Below are 18,135 nucleotides of genomic sequence, written 5' to 3' on the forward strand. Positions count from 1 at the left end.
TGGAGGTGGTGGTGTTGGTGGTGGTGGTGGTGGAGGTGATGGTGGTGGTGGTGGTGGAGGTGGTGGTGGAGGTGGTGGTGGTGGTGGCGGTGGTGGTGGAGGTGATGGTGTAGGCGATGGTGGTGGTGGTGGAGGTGGTGGTGGTGGTCGCAGCGGCGGTGGAAGTGATGGTAGGATTAGTGGTGAGAGGGAGCTGACTGTTTATGAGAATCAAGTCTTTCTTTGTATCACTTAGGTGCCTCCTTCTTCAACCCTACCAGATGCCACTTTGTGCTGTACTTTAAGGCCCTGAAGCCAGTGTCTTGGGCAAATACCTTGATATATATTCCCTAGGAATTCTATTGGATGAAACCTCAGAAGATGTCTGGAGAAGACAGAAGGGAGAAAACTACTACTTGCATCAGTCCCTACCTCGCTCAGACGCGCTGTTACCATCTCTGGTCTTCATCTTGTAATACGGCTCATTGCAGTAGTACTGGATACGGGCCTGGTAGGTGTTCACCAACTTTGTGGTAATGTAATTGAAGGCCCCATTAGTCAGGCTTCGGGGCTGCCCACAGTCCTTGACTGGGAGAGAACACAGGGCCATATGAAAGCTGACAATGACTGTACTGGAACTTCAGTGGGAGGAAAGTGAGTTGTCTTCCCACAGAACAGGCTGAGAACCTTAGGGAAATATGGTCAGTGTGTGTGTGTGTGTGGGGGGCACTTGAGATGGCTGAGAGTTGGATAGAGTGAAATTCAGTTCTGAGTAGAGACCATCAGTCTGGTTGAGATGAGGGCTGCTGGTTCCTGAGATGGGCCATAGATTTCAAAGGACAAGTCAAGAGGAGGATCTTTTGAGGAGAGGCTTAGTCCAGACCCCCTCTTCCCTTCTTAGCTTAGGTCCCCAAGGCTGGGGGTGGGAGATCCCCAGGGGCAGACACATCCTGAATTGTGACTTACTCTTGCATCTGGGCATGGCACGATGCCATGTGCCATCATCCTGGCAGACAGCTGTGAAGGAGAGCAGCACCTGTTTCCCCTGTTTGAGCAGAAGTAGAGGTGCCATTAGTAGAAGGAGGCACTGCAGCTCCCTTCCTGCCCTTTCCCACACAGTAGTGAGTGCAGATAACTCTCAAGCTCTCAGACCTCAGCATCACTGTGGATGGACGTGGCTCATTTGTCCTCCCTAGCCAGTCCTCTCAGACCAGAGTTAGCTACATATAGGAGCACTGAGTCACACAGCGGAAAGTCAGAACAAGGGCTAATTGTCAGACCTAATAATCCTCTCTCTAGACTCCTGTCTGTTTCCATTGGGGTCTAGTTGAACCCCAGACTTTTAAATTAAAAACATAACAAGCCCAACCATGTATTTTCTGCATTGAAACAAAAGACTCTTCCCTGAAGTAGAACCATGGTGTTCTCCTTGCCAGTCTACCCCTGCATCACTTCATCTCTTCTAAATTGCAGGTTTCTTAAGGGCAGGGCCTTTCCTAAAATACTAGTGCAGGCCAGCCACTCTCCAGGGTGCTCGAGATGCTAATGTGCTAAGTGCTGTTGCAGTTGAACAGATAGTGGGGACAAGGCAAGAAAATGGCACCCTCTGAAATGAAATGTCATTGGACAATGTGAATGAGTTTTATTAAGACCAACAATTATCCCAGAGAGTTAGACCTGGAAAAAATTTCAAGAGAATGTGTATGAGAATGAGGATGTCTGAGCAAAATATAAATAATGTGAGATAAACTGTGTGACTTGCTTTAAATTCTATGAAGTGAATGACAAATGCTAAGGTAAGGGTCAGGGTGGCATAGCGAGGAGAGGGTTGTAACATAAGCAAAGAGTATGTGAGTCTCCAGTCTTCTGTGCCCTGAACACCCAGTCCTCATGACATAGCTGGAGGCATCCTGGAGTAAAGACCAATTTATCTGGCTAACTCAGTTTGATGGAACAGTCAAATGTAAGCTCCATCAAGGCTGTGTGAACATATGTGTTTCTTTTTACTGTACCTCTTGCATCTAGAATACTGCCTGACACTCAGTAAGCACTTAAAGTTTTTGTTGAGCAGTCAAATGTAAGCTCCATCAAGGCTGTGGGAACATGTGTGTTTCTTTTTTTACTGTACCTCTTGCATCTAGAATACGGCCTGACACTCAGTAAGCACTTAAAGTTTTTGTTGAATGAATTAATTACTACTTAAGGACATATCAAAGATCTCTAATTCTGATTGGGTGTTCCAAGTGGATCTATTGAACAAAGATGGGCTGTCCAGTCCCTGGTCCCTGGCCAGGGGTAAATCTAATTGTATGTTTTTCAAAATAGTATTTTAGTTTACCAGCTTTTGTGAGCTTGGCCAATGAATAAAACCACATTATTTCCTGAGTTTACAAAGGACAGGATGGTGGGTCTAAGATAAGACCACCGATGTGCATAGACAAGCCCTGGAGCAAGAGGCGGAGATTTGGTGCAGGTTCCTGCTGTACAAAATCACTCCGATGTCAGATGAGTCACTCCTTGCACACCATTTCTGCCCCTACTTTTTCAGAGCCTAATTCTACAATGAGTTATTAGACTGGGTCAGTAGTTCTTGAACTTGGCTATACCTTAGAATCACCTGGATAGCTTTAAGTAATCCCGATGCCCAATCTGTACTCCAGACAATGGAAGCAGTCTCTAACAGAAGACTCAGATATCAGTATTTTTTAAACTTTAAGAGTTTCCAATGTGCAGTCAAGTTTGAGAGCTGGTAGACCAGGTGACCCTTCCAGTTCTAATATCTGTGATTCCACCTGGGGCTGAGCCTAAATCTGCTGTGGGCCTATCCATCTGAATTACTCCTGGAATGATGGGCCAGCTCTCACCCTCAGGCCTGGGCTTTTACCTCCACGAGCTGGTAGCCTTGTTTGCAGGTGACAATGAAGTAGTCACGGAACTGATACTGAGGCTGCGGGCTCTGGATAACGGTGAACTCGTCTAGGGTCTTGGGCTGGGGGCACTTGATGACTGTGGGGGAGATAAGAGGGCATGTTTATTTTGGAGCCACTTGCCTTCCTTCTCCCCACCTGATCCTGCTGCATTGCAGGCTGGCAAGGGAGGCCCCAGACCCCCTTACTTTCAGTGGTGTAGTGTAGCTTCCAGCCCCGGCTGTCCCCTGAGTCGTCTGTGAAGAACAGCAGATCCACGGCATTGCTGCTGGTGTCAAGGTTAGCAGGCCTTTGCTTCCCACAGAACTCGCCAATATTCCTCCCGTTGGCATAGATCTGGTGGGGGAGGAGGGAGGGTCATCTCCCCAAGGTAGATATTTTCCTACGGGGCCAGGGTGGTGGTGGTGGTGGTGGTGGGAGTCCTGCTTTGTGCATGTTGTCAGCTGGAGGGGAAAAGGGATCCCTTGGACCCCCTTTCAGTTGTGTGGGAGCTTGCCCAGCCCATGTGTGATGTTGGTCATTCCTGACCCAATTGGCCAGAGGATCCGGAAAGCAGTAGGGATGAGAAGAGCCCAGTGGGGATGGGAAAGAGAGGGAGGGGTCTCCTTGGGGGTGGGATGGCTATACCTGTAGCTGGTCATAGGGGCAGTGTACTTGCTGGTGGTCATCGATTTCAAAAGGCTCCAGGAACTTGAGGTGGATGGTGTAGCCTCGCTCCACCCGGATGCTGTAGTTGCAGCGCAGGTCAGGAGGGTAGGGCTGAGGGTACTCCAGGCTGGACAAGTAGCCTGATGGCTCTGTGTACAGCTCACTGCTGCACTCAACTGTGAGAGCAGAGCAGGAAAGGGGTCACCGGGAGATTCCCCGGTAGGCACAGCGAGCCCGTGCTCAGCCTCAGCCTCCCCCACCACATCACCCAACCTCACCCTGGCAGGAAAGCCCATCCTTCTGAAGTTCATAGCCTGGACGGCAGGAACAGAAGTAGCCGCCAACATAGTTGTGACACAGGTGCTGGCACTGGGGCTGGGCGTTCTCCTCAACTGAGTTGGAAGCACATTCATCGAGGTCTGGAAGAGATTCCAAGAGGAAGGATTACATTTTTGCCAGGGGACTTCTATAGTGGTGCTGATCTCAGAGCGGTCACTCACCAGAGGCCTAAAGATTGTCAGCTCCGGGCTACCTGGACCTACGGGTCTCTCTAATGCTTTCTGGGAACTGCCCAGTGGGGACAGGGCCCAGGCTTACAGGCCTCTTCTGGAAAAAGCTTTCTTGAGGGGAAAAATGAGAGCCAGTTTTCCTGCTTCTTTGGATTCAAGATCCCCTTTTTCCGGTCCCCATTCTCTATGACTGAGTCCCGACAAAAGGCAACCTGGGGACCACTCACCTATAGCTTGGTAATAGGCCAGGAAGCCCTTGTAGAACATGATGGTGCCGTTCTCCTCATTGGAGAAGTCTGTGTGGAAGGTCAGCAGCATCTTGTTTCCTTGGGACATGAATTCCTTCTTTCCTGGGTGGTTGCCCAGTGGAGAACCCAGTTGCCCACAGAACCTCCCCAGGGTTTTCTTATCAGCAGAGATCTGGTAGAGGAAGGACAAGGGGTAGGGAGGAGAGCTGCTGAGACATGTCACATGTGGAAGGTCAGCGATGGTTCTCCTTCTCTTGTCCTAAAGAGTGAATCATGCCCCATTGCTGGAGTGACCTCCTGCTGGTCTCCACCTGCTGAGCTCTGGCTGTTGCAAACCTCCCTGGGCGACTTTCCTTTGTCCACCTGAATTTCTCACTGGCTAACTCTTTGCACATTCTCCAGTGCCTGATACATCACCCCTTCCCTGTGTATTTCCTCTCAGCATGTTTCAGACCTTTCTTCATTCCCATCTCCTCCCATGCCCATCTTCCACTGGAATCCTGATTGTCTCTACCCAGCCTTAATCATTCCTTCATTCCTAGAGCTTGGACTTGTCTGCTTGAATGTCTCTCTTGTTATTCTATCTCACCTTATTCAAACTATTCGCATCCAGCCATGCCTCCTGATATACTCAGGTGAATGTGAGCCTCTGGAGCCCACCAGCGTTAGCATCGGCGTGCATTGCCTAGCTTCCCTTATCTCTTTTTTCACAATTCCTTAAACCATCAAAAGTAGAAGATGTTCTTCCCCCAAACCCCATTTCTCACTATCCCTGCCACCAAGACCCCTCTCCCCAACACCGCAAGCTTCTCAAGTCTTCTGGGCTAGAGATGTGTCATTTTCATGTTAGTCTCTCATAGCCTCCAAGGAGTGGTATTTATGGGACATGCTAGGCTCTACTGGAATCTTGAATCTAGAATGTCATTTTTATTGGTTGTAGAAAGCTGAGACGGGGATGTACCCTTGGTTGTTACAGAGGTGAGAGGACTGAACCCATTGTCCTTGCTGGAGGCTATGCTTGAGCTACTGCCACACATATTTCTCTTCCCCATGTTCCTACGTTCTTGATGAGGCAGGCAGCTGTGGTGATATTCTTCATGGAAACAGGGAAACTGAGGCATAGCAGTTTCTCAAAGACTCCCAGCAAGGAAACAGAGGGAAAGCTTTTCTGACTCCTGTAAACAGTAAATTTCCTGAGAGTGGGGACTATACCTTCCCTCTTTTGTGTTTCTCCCCCCGGTGCTCACCGAGGGCCTCTAAAACCAATGGACACCATCCATGCCATCACCTGACTCCTATAACTCCACTCGGCTATCAGCTCTTACAGGGCTGGGGCTGTGTCCACAGGTGGGAAATGCTATCTAGGGTGCTTAGAGCACAAGTCCTCAGGTTCTAGAGATGCCCAGCTCTCCCTTACCCTCCCAGCCTGACCTCCTACCTTGACATAGTCATAGAAACAGCCTTCAGAAGGCTCCAGGTCAAACTGCCAGAAGACAAGCTTCACCCTATATCCTGTGGGGACTGTGATTACAGTGGTTGTTTCAAAGTTGTTGGGATAAGTCTTGGGGTACAGAGGGGAAGTCACCTCCCCAAAGAGCTCCTGAGAGATGGGGATGGAGCTTCCCATCCTGCAGAACAGGACCGACACCAGGAAGTATAAGAGCCACCTGTCAAAAAGAAAGAGGGTGTCTGGAGCGCTGTATGGGCAGTGGCTGGGGTGGGGGACAGCACGGTCACTCTGTTGGGCATGTTCCTCTTTGCCCATTCTAGATCTCACAGATGCCTAGGTGGGGGTGAGTGGCGTGGGGAGTCCGGTCTCCACAGCTGCTGCATGAGGTGTTCCTCCCCAGGGCAATGTCTAGTCCAGAGGTCATCACACTGCCTTCACCTCTCTCCCCACTCCCTCCCTGCCCTGTCCCATCACTCCCCTCCCCTTCCCGGAATAAGGCTGGCTTGGGACCAGTGAATTGAGGATGAGGGTTTTCAGTCATGGTTCTCTGCAAGGACTCCAAAAGGCTCAGCAAAGGCCTCTGGGGGAAACTACCCATGGAGCACAAATGGTGCACGGAGGACACCCCTCCTGGGCAAAGTGGGTCCCCCCATCTTGCTGCTCCCCTGCCATGAGCTGGGAAGAAGACGGGGATGTGGCCATCACTTCATATGTCTAAGGTCTCCTTTTGTCCTCAGGAAGAGGGATGGGGGTTCACGTTTGCGTGTGCACACGCAAATGTGCACACTGGAATAAATAAGGGACATGGGGAAGGGAGGGCTGATCCTGTCTCCCTGAATAAATTTGGGAGCAGAGTTGCCTCCCATGCCCAGAGGTCTCCCCTCTGGTTTCTCCCTCCCTCCTCGGGCCCCATCAGCCTTACTCACATTTCTCAAGTCTTGCTTTTGGATCCTGGACGCCCCTGACAGCGTCTTCATCCACTCTGTGTGGAGGAAGAGAGCGGTCATGCAGAGGAGGGAAGGGGAAGGGAGGGAATGACTGTGGAGGGGGAAGGGGAGACCATTCCCGGAGGAATGCTGTAGGGAATGGACTATTTGCATAAACAAAACCAAAAAAAAAAAAAAAAATCTGTTTCCAGTTTAATTTAGTTTTGGTTTTGAATTCACTGATGGTGGTGCCACCTGCTGGCCTACATGGGGAAGAGGTAAGGGGATGGGCCAATTTTTAGAGTGAGGAAAGCCTTGAGTTGGAGGCCCAGATTTCTCGTTTTCTAAATCTGATCTGAATCCTCCCTTTCTTCAGGGATCTTCCTAGGGTCTGCCGCTGTGTTTACAGGATTCCCACCCAAAGGGCAGTGAAAGCACAGTTGAGGGGACTCTCTTTTCTGGACGACTCTTTTCCATTAACCTGGTTCGTCCTGTCCTTAGTCGCCTAGCAGCCCTGGTCCAGGAATGGTCAGGGTTTCGATGCCCAGGGTGATGTGACAGCAGATAGAGCAGGGCAGTGCAGGCATGGAAAGAGGAGTTTGGTTGCATTGGGGCCCTGGTCACTTCACTCATGAACGACGCTTAGGGTGACCCTAAAGCTATGCTAGGGTCTGTTTTAAGACCCTTCCTCCCCACCTCAGTTAACTCAGGCCTGCCAATGAACTTGGCTTTTATTGAAGCAGGGGCAGCTGGGGAAGGGGTAGAGATTTCTTCTTTTCCTCAGCATCTGGTCAAGAATATGAGCCCCTCAGGGTCACAGTTGCCCAGGACTAGAAAAACAGTGTGGTCATGGACCAAGAGTGACTTGAGAGAAAGCCAGGGTCCTGGGAGAGAGGAAGGTTCTTGTGTCTCCTGTCTACCAGGCCATAGTGTCCTGTTTTAAAAGTTTGCTCTTTGTGGAAGCCTATCTTCATCGACTAACCATGACTCCAATGCCCTATTCACTATATTCCACAGAGAGGCTCAGGGTGCAGAGCCTGAGTTCTCAGGCTTTTGTAGTGTATCCTGCTTATTTCCCCTATTAGATTAATTCCTCAATCCCTGCACCTACCCATCCGCTCATTCATCATTAATGGGTGACCAGTTAAATATGTCAGGCACTTTCCTATGCAATGGATTGCAAGGACTCATGAAGATTGGGCCCCTTTAGGCAGTAAACAAGTCATCACTGAATGTAGCAAGCAGGCACATGGAAGACACAAGATCTGGAGGGTTTCTCTAGCAGGCTAAGGTCTGGAGGGTTTCTCTAGCAGGCTTATATTTGGAGCTGAGGAATGAATCTGATGGCTGGGTTGATCCGTGATATGACCCATGGCCTGTCAGGTCAGGAGAGACAAAGATAGAGAGAAAGGATAGGACCAGATCAGGAGACAAGAAAGAAGGGGACTCTTGTCTAGCAAATTGCACATTAGCATCCTGAAAGCAGAGTGTGTGTGAGTGTGTGCGTGTGTTTATGGTGGGAGCAGGATGGCAGAGGCAACAGGGAAGGAGGAGGTGGTCCGAGAAGGTAGGTCTCAGCTGAAGCTCTTCCATCCGTCTCATGGATTCTGAGTTCTGTTCTGGTATCATTCAACATGACTGGAAAGTGACAATCCTGGACCTCATTAGCTCAGTCTCAGCCTGGCTCCCACTCTGTCCAACCACTCAAAATAACCTTTACTATGCATTTGTCTTACACCTTTGACTTAAACCAAGAAAAGGAAGAAGAAACAGCCACACATCGTTTAGACACTTATTTTAAAACTAGTACTGAAGACGTAGTCTGTTATATTGTTCATTCCTCTTAGGATTTGATTCTGGGGAAAAAAAATTTCTCCCTTAAAGTAATGGTGGGTTTCTCTCTGTGGCTATATATCTAGATCTAGATATATAAATATAGACATATAGACATAAGTATATATTTTTTGCCTTGGCATGGAGAAATATATCATTTTTTTCAATATAAAAAATAAAAAAAATAAAGCTAATACATGTTCATGAAATAAAATTTAGAAAATAGAGAATAGGGGAAAACTAAACAGCCAGAATTACACCACTGAAAACAAACGTCGATGAATATTTTAGAGTATTTTTAATAGCCTTTTGTACTATGCGTAGGTTTAAAAAGTAGACATGGCCACATATACATACGCCTTTGAATCCTGTTATTTTTCAAAGATAAATTTAACCTTTACCCATACAGCTAACTTGAATTTCAATATTAGCGAAGTTGCTTTCTTCCGTTTTATAGTTTTCATCTTCTAGTTCAATTTGAGCCATTGTATTTTATTTACACCTTTTACTGTAAATCACCCCAAGTCCTTACAAAAAATTAGAGAGTTGGTCTTTTCAGGCAGAGCATGGCCTGGGGTTTTCAGCAGCACTGGGGGTGTCTGCAGGAGATGGGGCCCCCAAGAAAGTGCGAGCCAGGTGTCCTCGTCCTCACTGAAACAGGAATTCCCAGGAAGCAAGAATCTGTACTGATGTGGAAATTGGGAAGGGGAAGCGGGCGATACAGCAGGTCTCAGCAGCAGCAGGTCTGGAGGATGCCTGAGAAGTATCAAGGTGCACAGGAAAGCACATGGTTTTTGCAATCCCGGATCAGCTGTGGGGTTTGGGCAAGTCACTTTATCTCCCTGAGCTTCAGTTTCCTCATTTAAAATGTGGATCATAAAACATCCTTTGCAAACTTGGTGTGTGGAATCAATGAAATAACGTATGTGAAGTGCCTGGTATTCAGAGATGTAACAAAAACCGAGCTATGACTATAATAGCAACTAGGCATCGTGGTAGGTGGTAAAGTTGATAGTTTGAATATTTGAAGGTCAACTAAAGGGGCTTTGGAATGTTTCAGAAATGAAATGCAATTAAGACCACTTCCCTCATATACCTCTTGAACAGGGAGATGAGAGGGTGGCTGTTCTCAGGAGAGACGGAAGAAGCTGTGTCAGCAGGAGATGAAGTTCAAAGGGAAACTCGCTGAGATGGATGGGGCTTCCTTGAGCATAGCACAAATTTACAGGAAGGTAGAGGGTGAGGAGAAGGGGCTGGCGGATGCCCTTCCTGTCTGGGATGGGGTCATCCTTGAGCAGGGGATTTCTCTCTAGCACTGTGACTTAGATAGGGCTTCCTGGCCCGCTCCCCTCTTCACTCACAGGGGTCAATCCTCACTCTCAACCCTCCTCCTTCTGGGACGTCCGCAGTGCTGGCGTCACTGCTCCAGGGTCAGTCCTTCCCGTCCATCACTCCCTTAATCCAGTCCACATAGTTGAGCACTTTGGTGTAGAAACCATAGCCTTTGCCACACCCGATGCCCCAGGATACGATGCCCGTGGCCACCCAGTGATGGGCACGATCATCCCATACCACATAGACACCACCACTGTCCCCCTGGCAGACACTCTGCTGCCACGTCTTATTCCCAGCACAGAACATGTTGTCAGAAAACACCTCAGACCTCTGTTTCTCTTGGAGCCAGGCTTTGCAGGCCTCCCTCGGGGCGACCGGCAGCTTTGAGTATTTCAACTCAGTAGTTAACCAGCCCTTCTCCACACCGAACCCACTGACGTAGCCCATCAGGCCGCTGCGGTAGAGAGTCTCACTGTCGGGCAGACAGACCGGGAGGAGCCTGGGACCGAGGGGGACACTGTGCTGGAGCTCCAGGAGGGCAATGTCCCCGTCGAAGTTGTGGGACTCGTTCTGATGGTAGTCTGGGTGCACAACCACACGGCGCACAGGGTGGTTCCCCAGTTTTATCAGCTCATCTGTCTTCGTGTGGCCCAGGAACACATCCACACTCCGGTTCTTTCTGAGAGAGATGCTGTCCTTGGGATAAATGGTGTGGGCGGCCGTGAGGATCCATCTGTCACCCAGCAGGGCCCCACCCCCACGGCCATAGATATTGGTGAAGGCTTGCCAGGGGAAGTTGCCCAACTTAGCTTTGGAAGAACCTTGGACCTCCTGGTTCTGGGCAATGGGGATAACTGGTCGTCCACAAACTGGGAGAGAGGAGAGGTAAGGGTGAAAAATCAGCATGCATTAAGACATGTTTATTAAAGACCTACTTCTGTGAAATGTTCTCTGTCCTGCCTCCTCAGCCAATTTAACCCACTTTTTTAGACTCTTGGAACTCAGAGCAAAATCATGCAGCAAGCAGAGTTGGCCTTCAGTGCCTCTTGCCTCAGTTTTCTGTGCCATTTCTTCATTTTTAACATCTCTCACTACCACTTGCCCTCTAACCCACCCCAAAGCAGTACTTCGGGCTGCCTCTGGAGCTTTCTGTGAGTCAGGAATAAAATCTGAGAAATTTATTCAGATTGGGTTAGAAAGGCAATACTTTGACTCAAAAAAATGGGTTTCAAAAATGGTAGACTTGAGCCCTTTTATACTGCCGATGGGAATTTAAAATGGTGCAACCATTGTGGAAAATTCCACTTTTGGGTATATACCCAAGAGAACTCAAAACATGTGTTCAGACAGAAACTCATATATGAATTCTCATAGTAGCATTATCCCAAAAAAGGCTAAAAGTGGAAATAACCCAAATGTCCATGAACCAATGAATGGATAAATAAAATGTAGTATATCCATATAGTGAAATTCTATTCGGTCATGTTACAATGTGGATAAAACTTGAAGACATTATCCTAAATGAAAGAAGAGACATAAAAGGCCAGATATTGTATGATTCCATTGACATGAAATGTCCAGAATAGGCAAATCCATAGAGACAGAAAGCAGATTAGTGGTTGCCAGGGGCTGGGGGAGGGGAGAGTTGGAGGTACTGGGTTTCTTTTTGGGGTGATGGAAATGTTCCGAAATTAGTGGTAATGGCTGCATAGCGTTGTGAATACACGAAAAATTACTGAATTTTTACACTTTAAAATGGTGAATTTTATGTTACGTGAATTTTATCTCAGTGAAAAAACTTTAAAAAATGATGGACTTTCTGGACCTGCGGCTTCCAGGTAGGGAGATGTTTTGGGGAAAGAGAGCCTGTCTGTGTATCCTTAAATCATACCATACCAAGAGAGGGCTTTCTCTTATTTCAACTCTCTGCTCCTCTCCCTCCTCCACTTTCCCATCTGATCAATCTCTTTCATGAGTTTGCTTTCTTAGTTATCCCTTGATCCTCGAAGAATAAGAAACAAGCTCCTCGCCTCTCCTTTACTGTGCCTTCTTGGTTCCCCTCTTCTTCCTCCCTTCTGTCTTTAGCTCCCCCTTTCTATTCTAAGGCTTTCCTTTAACCCGCTGTGTCCTGCTCCACAGGCTCCAGCCGAGGCTTGTTTGGGACGTGGCCGCAGTCACAGCACTGATAGGTCACTGCTCACCAGGCGCACAGTGAGGAACCTCCTCTCCGTCCTGTGTCACTTTCCAGGGATCCTGGGCTGTGCAGGTGAACATCCCTGAGGAGTGAAATGATGGGAGGCAAAGAAACAGGCTCAGAATTGGAAGTCGAGGCTAAAAGAGTAGTTGCCCAGAGGCCTCTTGGTGGGTGTAAGGCAGATAGAAGCCAGTTCTCCAGCACAAGAGGACTCACCTGCGGGCATTGTCTGATAATAGGGCTCCTGGCAGTGGTTCTGGGTTTTGAAGGGGTTGTCTCCAGGTGTGCGTGTGGTCTCAGAGCCCCTACTAACCTGGCTGATGGGCTGACTGTGGTTTATACCTACAGGAAAACAGTGGTCATTAGAACCTAGACTGGAATTGCAAACTGGCAACCCAAAGACTGATTCTGGCCCATGGCCATATTTAGTTTGACCGGCACAGTCTTTTATTTATTTATTTTTCAAACTTAAATTATTTTTCACTGATCAGATTGTCAATGCTAAAAAGGTTTGAAAATAATTGTGATAAGTAGGGTATGGGGAAATAGGCATTTTCATATAGGATTAGTGGGAGTATAAATTAGCAAAACTTCTTTGGAGAGAAATTTAGCAATATAAAAATTAAAACTGCAATTTTTTTTTCACCTAGTATTTCCATTTTTAAGAACTTACTCTCATATGTGTGCTCCAAGATGTATATACAAGGATATCCATAGCAGTACTGTTTGTGGCAGCAAAATATCTACCAGTGGAAGACTGATTAAATACATCATGACACATCAATCAAAGGAATATTATATGGTCATTAAAAAGAATTGGGCAATGCTAACCATATGTATATTGGATGATCTTTAAGATATATCACTGAGTGAAAAATGCCAAATTTTAAACATTGTGAATGTTATGCGACACACATGCACACAATTTATATTTGAATGGCATAGAATGTCTTTGGAAGAATATATAGGAAATGGAGAACAAGGTAGCCAGGGTCTAAGGGCTGGAGATCAGAGGAAGACTTACTTTTTACCATATTTTTTTTGAAAATTTTTATAACGCACATGCATTATGTTTCATAAATTCTGAGTTATCATTTGAAAATCTAGAATTTCACTTAAAATCTGGATTTTTGGCTTCTCTCGAAAAATGAAATGATCTGCAAGAACTGGGCCAGCAAACTGGCATGGAAATAATTGTTGGAACTAAGCAATGGTTACCCTTTAGCTGGGCTGCTCACCATCTGGGGCCGGGAGGGGACAGAGATGTGGTGGGCCCAGGTGTCTCTGAGCCTCCAGCCTCAGCAGTCATTCAAGCTTCCGCTTGTTGCTTCAAGATACCAGGGGCCATAGCTATGGACAGAGGGTACATCCCTGGGATGGACACTTACTTACAGCTTGGTAGAGGGCCAGGAAGCCCTTGTGGAGGAGGGTGGTCTTATTTTCAGAGGAGGCAGGTGCACAGAAGGTCAGCTGCAAACTGCTGCCTGAGGACACAAACTCCCTCTGACCTGGAGGGTTGCCCAGCGGGGAGCCATGCTGACCGCAGAACCGGTGTGGACCCATCCCACTGGCTGTAATCTGAAAGGGGAAGGGAGTGGGGCAGGCAGGTATGGGGTGAATCTGCACTACAGATGGCCACAGGGTCATGTCATGGGCATGGACTCCAGCCCCATCTAGCAGGTCTGCATACCTCTGGGGCTAAGACATTGTTCTAGATGGAACTTTGCTCAAGTGGCTTCCTATTCCATTACTGACTCCCAGGTTTCTTCTAGACATGACCAGATACCCAGCATATTTCTTTAGCCTGCTGTAATTACCTCATAAAGCCTCCCATATTTACCTTCTTTCAAGAAGCTCCTTGGGATTAGAGTCAATATCATCATAATAACTATGTAGGGTGACAGATGCTTACTAGACTTATTATGGTGATCACTTTGTAAGGTATATAAATGTTGAATCAATCTTTTGTGTACCTGAAACTAATATAATATTATATGGCAATAATAATAAAAAAATAAATTAATAAAAAAAGAAACTCCTTGGGAACCCCAGGGTTCCCCCCAATAGTCCACTGGATTGTAAGTTCTAAGAAGGCAGGAATTACACCTATTTTGCTGACCATTGAGTTCCTGATGCTCGAGATGGTGCCTATAGTGCCACAGCTTTGAATCAATGAAGGTACAGACTCAAGTCCCTTTCACCCGGCTTCCTCCACCCCCATCACCTTCCACTTCTCTGAGTAACTTCCTGTGGGCCAACCTCTGTGAAGCAATAAGACCCTCTGCAAAGACGGAGCCCCTGGGGGTTCCTGGCCTTTCTTGTTCTCCTTTTTATGGAATGTTCCTCCTCTTTCCCCATGAACTATTAATGAAGCTGCCACAAGGTGTGGGAACGTTAGGACACAGGTGTACACAGTATGGATACTCTGGCTATTGTTGCTAAACTTGTATGTTCTTTAAGCAAGTTGTTTCTGTTTCGATCCCCTTTTGACTGCCTCGCCCCTGCTCAAATTCTTTCCTGCGGGGTCTCCAATCCGAGGAAGGATGTCTTGAAAGGAATTCTCCTGGCCCACACTTCCTGCTTAATCTCATTCTGGGCACACAACTCACTGCTCAGCTCATTTTATTTCTGATAATCATATTGATCCTCATCCTGGGTTCTTGCTAGCTCTTTGTTCCCTCATTCTCCCTAAGACTCAAATTCCTTTAAGACTCCACCCAGCCTGTCTCACTGGGATCGCATTAACTGGGTAGAAGCTAGCATAAAGAAAATTTCTCAATCACCCTAAATGCCTTGCTGAGCTCATCTCAATACTGTTCTTTTCCTTAGAACATCAACAAATTTAAGCCCTGTATTTAAGAAGCCTGCCTCTTGGGGAGAAAGCATTTTGCTCTTGGAAACTGCCCTTTACTGATCAATGAAAAGGAGACACCCAAACAAATAAAGAGTAAAGAGGAACTTGGATGAAGTAGAGATAATACAGGGAATAGAAGAAACATTTAAAAATAATCCCATCAGAGAAAAAAGAGTAGATACTGCCTATGAAATAAGAACAATACTCTATAAAAATAATTAGAAAATAAGAAAGAGTCTTTAGATGTTAAAAAAAAATGTAAACATTAAAGTTGGTATTTAAAATGAGGAAATCTCCCAGAAAGTGGAACAAAAAGATAAAGAGACGGAAAACACAACAGAATAGTGAGTGCAATGAGTGAAAAACGACCCACATCGAGGTACATCACAATGAAAGTTCAGAATACTGGTAACAGGAAAATACTCCAAAAGCTCCAGTGAGAAAAAAACTAAGGATCAGGAATCATAATGGTGTCCGATTTAACCAGACTAGAGCTAGAAATCAACATCATCAAAATTCTGAGAGACAGTGACTTCCAACCTAGAAGGCAACCTGGATGAATTACCCATCAACTGGGAGGGCAGAACTAAGACACTTAGGGTGGTAGACGATCCTTTAAAATTTACTCCCACATACCCTTTCTGGAGGATAAAGTGCTCCTTCAAAATGACGGAGTAAATCAGGAAAGAGAATGATGGGATTCAGTTCCGAGACAGGACAGGTAAAGGAAACCAGCAGAATGAGAAAAACTCCCAGGAAGTGCGAAGGCTGAGAGAGCGAAGAATTTAGACTGAAGAAATAAGTCATCGAGAGGCCTTCAGGCGGGACGTCACCAATGAAAAGAGGGACTCAGAGGCTGAGATTTGTACTTGAATATGTTGAGAGGAGATATACTCTCCCGGCTAAGAGTGTGGGAAGATTAGTTATAGAGAGAATGAAGCAAACCAAAGGTCAGAACAAGAACAAATAAAACTCCAAAGAACTCTATGTAATTATCGACTCCTGGGAAACCCAAAAGTTGGAGAAGAAATTATAATTATTGTACACCACGTGCTCAGATGTGAATATTTTAAAGTCATCGTAATGTAAATAATGACTGCAAATTTAATTAAAAATCATAGTATAGGTAAACCGTGAGGATGGTGGAGGGGAAATGTGGGTGGTGCAGGTCTGCGAGAGATTAAGCTTGTCATCTATAGAGGGAAGTTAATAGATGATATGGAAAAAGAGAGAAAGCATGTTATTGACACATATGAAAATAAATACCATATAAAACAGCTACATGAATTGTAAATAATTTATCCCAGGGAGTAGAACTGGGTGGGGAGTAGACTGGAGACCACTATTTTTCATTATATGCCTTGTAATACTCTTAAATAAAAACAAAACAAAACTATGTGCATGTATTATTTTGATATAAATAAAATTTAAACCAAAAGATAATATGTAGTACTGTTTTTAAAGTGTCCTTATTCTGAATCATGCCCTTGTCATAAGAAGTTTTGTGATATCTCCTCTAAGATAAACTTGAACGGTCACTAATCTTTTATTATTCATGCCCGACTTCCTGCCCTGACAGAGCAGGCACTCAGCAAATGCCTGATGATGTGTTTTTAATGACTGATGTGTGAGTCCTTCCTCTTTATTCTAGGGATTGGCAGTATTTATGTGTCCCTTTGCAGCCAAGATGGCAGCACGGGCAGGGACAGGGCTGCTGGTGGAGGCAGTGTGCTGGGGCAGACCCTTGCCTCTCAGGTAAACCAGCCTGTTTCCCTGACCTGGGCTTGTCATCCATCCTCTGAGATTCAGGGCATGACCACCTCCCACTTCCCCTGGCTCCAGGACAGGAGGCTCCCTCCCCAGAGTCCTTCCAGGACCTCCACCCCAGCTCACTGTGACAGAGTCCTGCTCACAGTCCTGAGACGGCTCCAGGTCGAACTCCTGGAAGACGAGCCTCACAGCAAAGCCTTTCGGAGCCTCAATGACAGTGGTGCTCTCTTGGCCTTTGAGGTATGGCTCTGGGTACCCGGGCGATGTCAGCTGCTGGGGTAGCTGTTGGGCCAAGAGCACGGAGCCCTGCGTGGGGCAAGCCTGGAGGACTCCCCAGAGGAGCGGCCACCACCTATGAGTTGGTGAGGGCAAGATGAGGCCTGTGGGGTCATTAGGAGTCGGGGCAGGTGATGCTGAAGGACTGAGAGGCCTGGGAAAGGCATTAGCAGCTGTGGCCTCAGCCCTTGAACCTGGCGCCTCTGTCTTCTCCCTCATTGACCTTCCCCGCCCCAGTTCTTTGAGCCTCTTCTTAGTGGGCCTGCGCAACATCGCTCATCCAAAGTGGGGGGCTGCTTTCTGCTTCAGCAGATCCCAACCCCACCCCGGGATCTGAGGGGGCAATGGTGGCACAATTGAAGGGCAGTTAAATGTGTTAGTTTCCTGGCTCAGAGCATTCAGCCTGACTATTCCCAGGGAAGGCTGTTAGAGGCTATGGCAATTCCAGTTCCCCTCAGCATTAAGTGGCTGTGGCTGTGTGTGTGTGTGTGTGTGTGTGTGTGTGTGAGAGAGAGAAAGAGAGAGAGAGAGAGAGAGAGAGAGCGAGAGAGAGAGAGAGAGAGAGAGAGAGAGTGTGTGTGTGTGTGTACTTATGCCCCTGGGTCCCACCTTCCCTTTTCCCCATCCCTCTCCTCTCCTCTAGGCCTCTCCAAGGGCACACTCACATCTTGCCTGGGCAGCTTGTGGAGCGGGGGCTTCCCCAGAGTTAGTTCCCCCTTCTGAGACCAGGCATCCGGAACCGACATCTGGGACCTGAGAGAGGACTTGGCCGGGGCCAGGGAACAAGAGGTGGGGCTGGAGAAGGCTCTGTGTGGGAGTGCGCAGTTACTGGAAATGAGTTAAGTAATCCCTCTGTTCCCCTTTTCTAATTTCCTGGGTTGGGCGCCACCTGCTGTCTGACGAGGGAGTAGCTCATCCACTACAACTAAAACGATAAAACGTCTCCAAAACCAGGCTGGCCCTCAGAGGGCAGGAGTGAGAGAGCACTGATTCTTGATGCTTTTGTATTATTTACAAAATAGTAAATAGTAGGGTGGCTCTTTGTGAGTTATGGCTGTTACCTTTAATTGGCCATACTTCTTCCTCCCTGACCTTTCCACGGATTTATGTTACCAGCCTGCCTCATGTAGAAATTGAAGTTTGTGACCTATGAACTTCAGCTTCTCCTCCCTGTCTCCCTCCTCAC

At 47.2% G+C, this 18,135-nt stretch overlaps 2 protein-coding genes across 5 annotated transcripts in view; both read right to left on the minus strand.

The window, feature by feature from the left end:
* The window catches only part of C1R (complement C1r), a 9,951-nt gene extending 3,099 nt beyond the window's left edge, over nt 1-6,852 (minus strand). Inside the window, exons 1-9 of the mRNA XM_006914662.3 lie at nt 6,688-6,852; nt 5,750-5,978; nt 4,291-4,483; nt 3,833-3,973; nt 3,534-3,730; nt 3,095-3,242; nt 2,864-2,985; nt 946-1,024; nt 412-567 (exon numbers count right to left, since the gene is read on the minus strand). Of these exons, the coding sequence (XP_006914724.1) occupies nt 412-567; nt 946-1,024; nt 2,864-2,985; nt 3,095-3,242; nt 3,534-3,730; nt 3,833-3,973; nt 4,291-4,483; nt 5,750-5,978; nt 6,688-6,689 (1,267 nt within the window). The 5' untranslated portion in view covers nt 6,690-6,852. The remainder of the gene's footprint in view (nt 1-411; nt 568-945; nt 1,025-2,863; nt 2,986-3,094; nt 3,243-3,533; nt 3,731-3,832; nt 3,974-4,290; nt 4,484-5,749; nt 5,979-6,687) is intronic.
* A 1,964-nt stretch (nt 6,853-8,816) lies between these two features.
* C1RL (complement C1r subcomponent like) lies at nt 8,817-17,771 on the minus strand. Of its 4 annotated transcripts, XM_015591434.2 has the most exons (6): nt 17,615-17,726; nt 16,797-17,025; nt 13,438-13,627; nt 12,266-12,391; nt 12,057-12,131; nt 8,817-10,724 (listed from the first exon to the last, which is right to left on the minus strand). In XM_015591434.2, coding segments are annotated over exons 1-6 (1,395 nt in total). In that variant the 5' UTR covers nt 17,617-17,726; the 3' UTR covers nt 8,817-9,951. The 4 variants fall into 4 exon arrangements, with proteins under 4 accessions (XP_015446920.1, XP_015446921.1, XP_015446922.1 ...); XM_015591435.2 differs by lacking the exon at nt 16,797-17,025 and having other exon boundaries at nt 17,615-17,771; XM_015591436.2 differs by lacking the exon at nt 13,438-13,627 and having other exon boundaries at nt 16,817-17,025.
* Nucleotides 17,772-18,135: the final 364 nt, after the last annotated feature.

Source organism: Pteropus alecto, unplaced genomic scaffold (assembly GCF_000325575.1).
Source record: "Pteropus alecto unplaced genomic scaffold, ASM32557v1 scaffold94, whole genome shotgun sequence".
Taxonomy (NCBI): domain Eukaryota; kingdom Metazoa; phylum Chordata; class Mammalia; order Chiroptera; family Pteropodidae; genus Pteropus; species Pteropus alecto.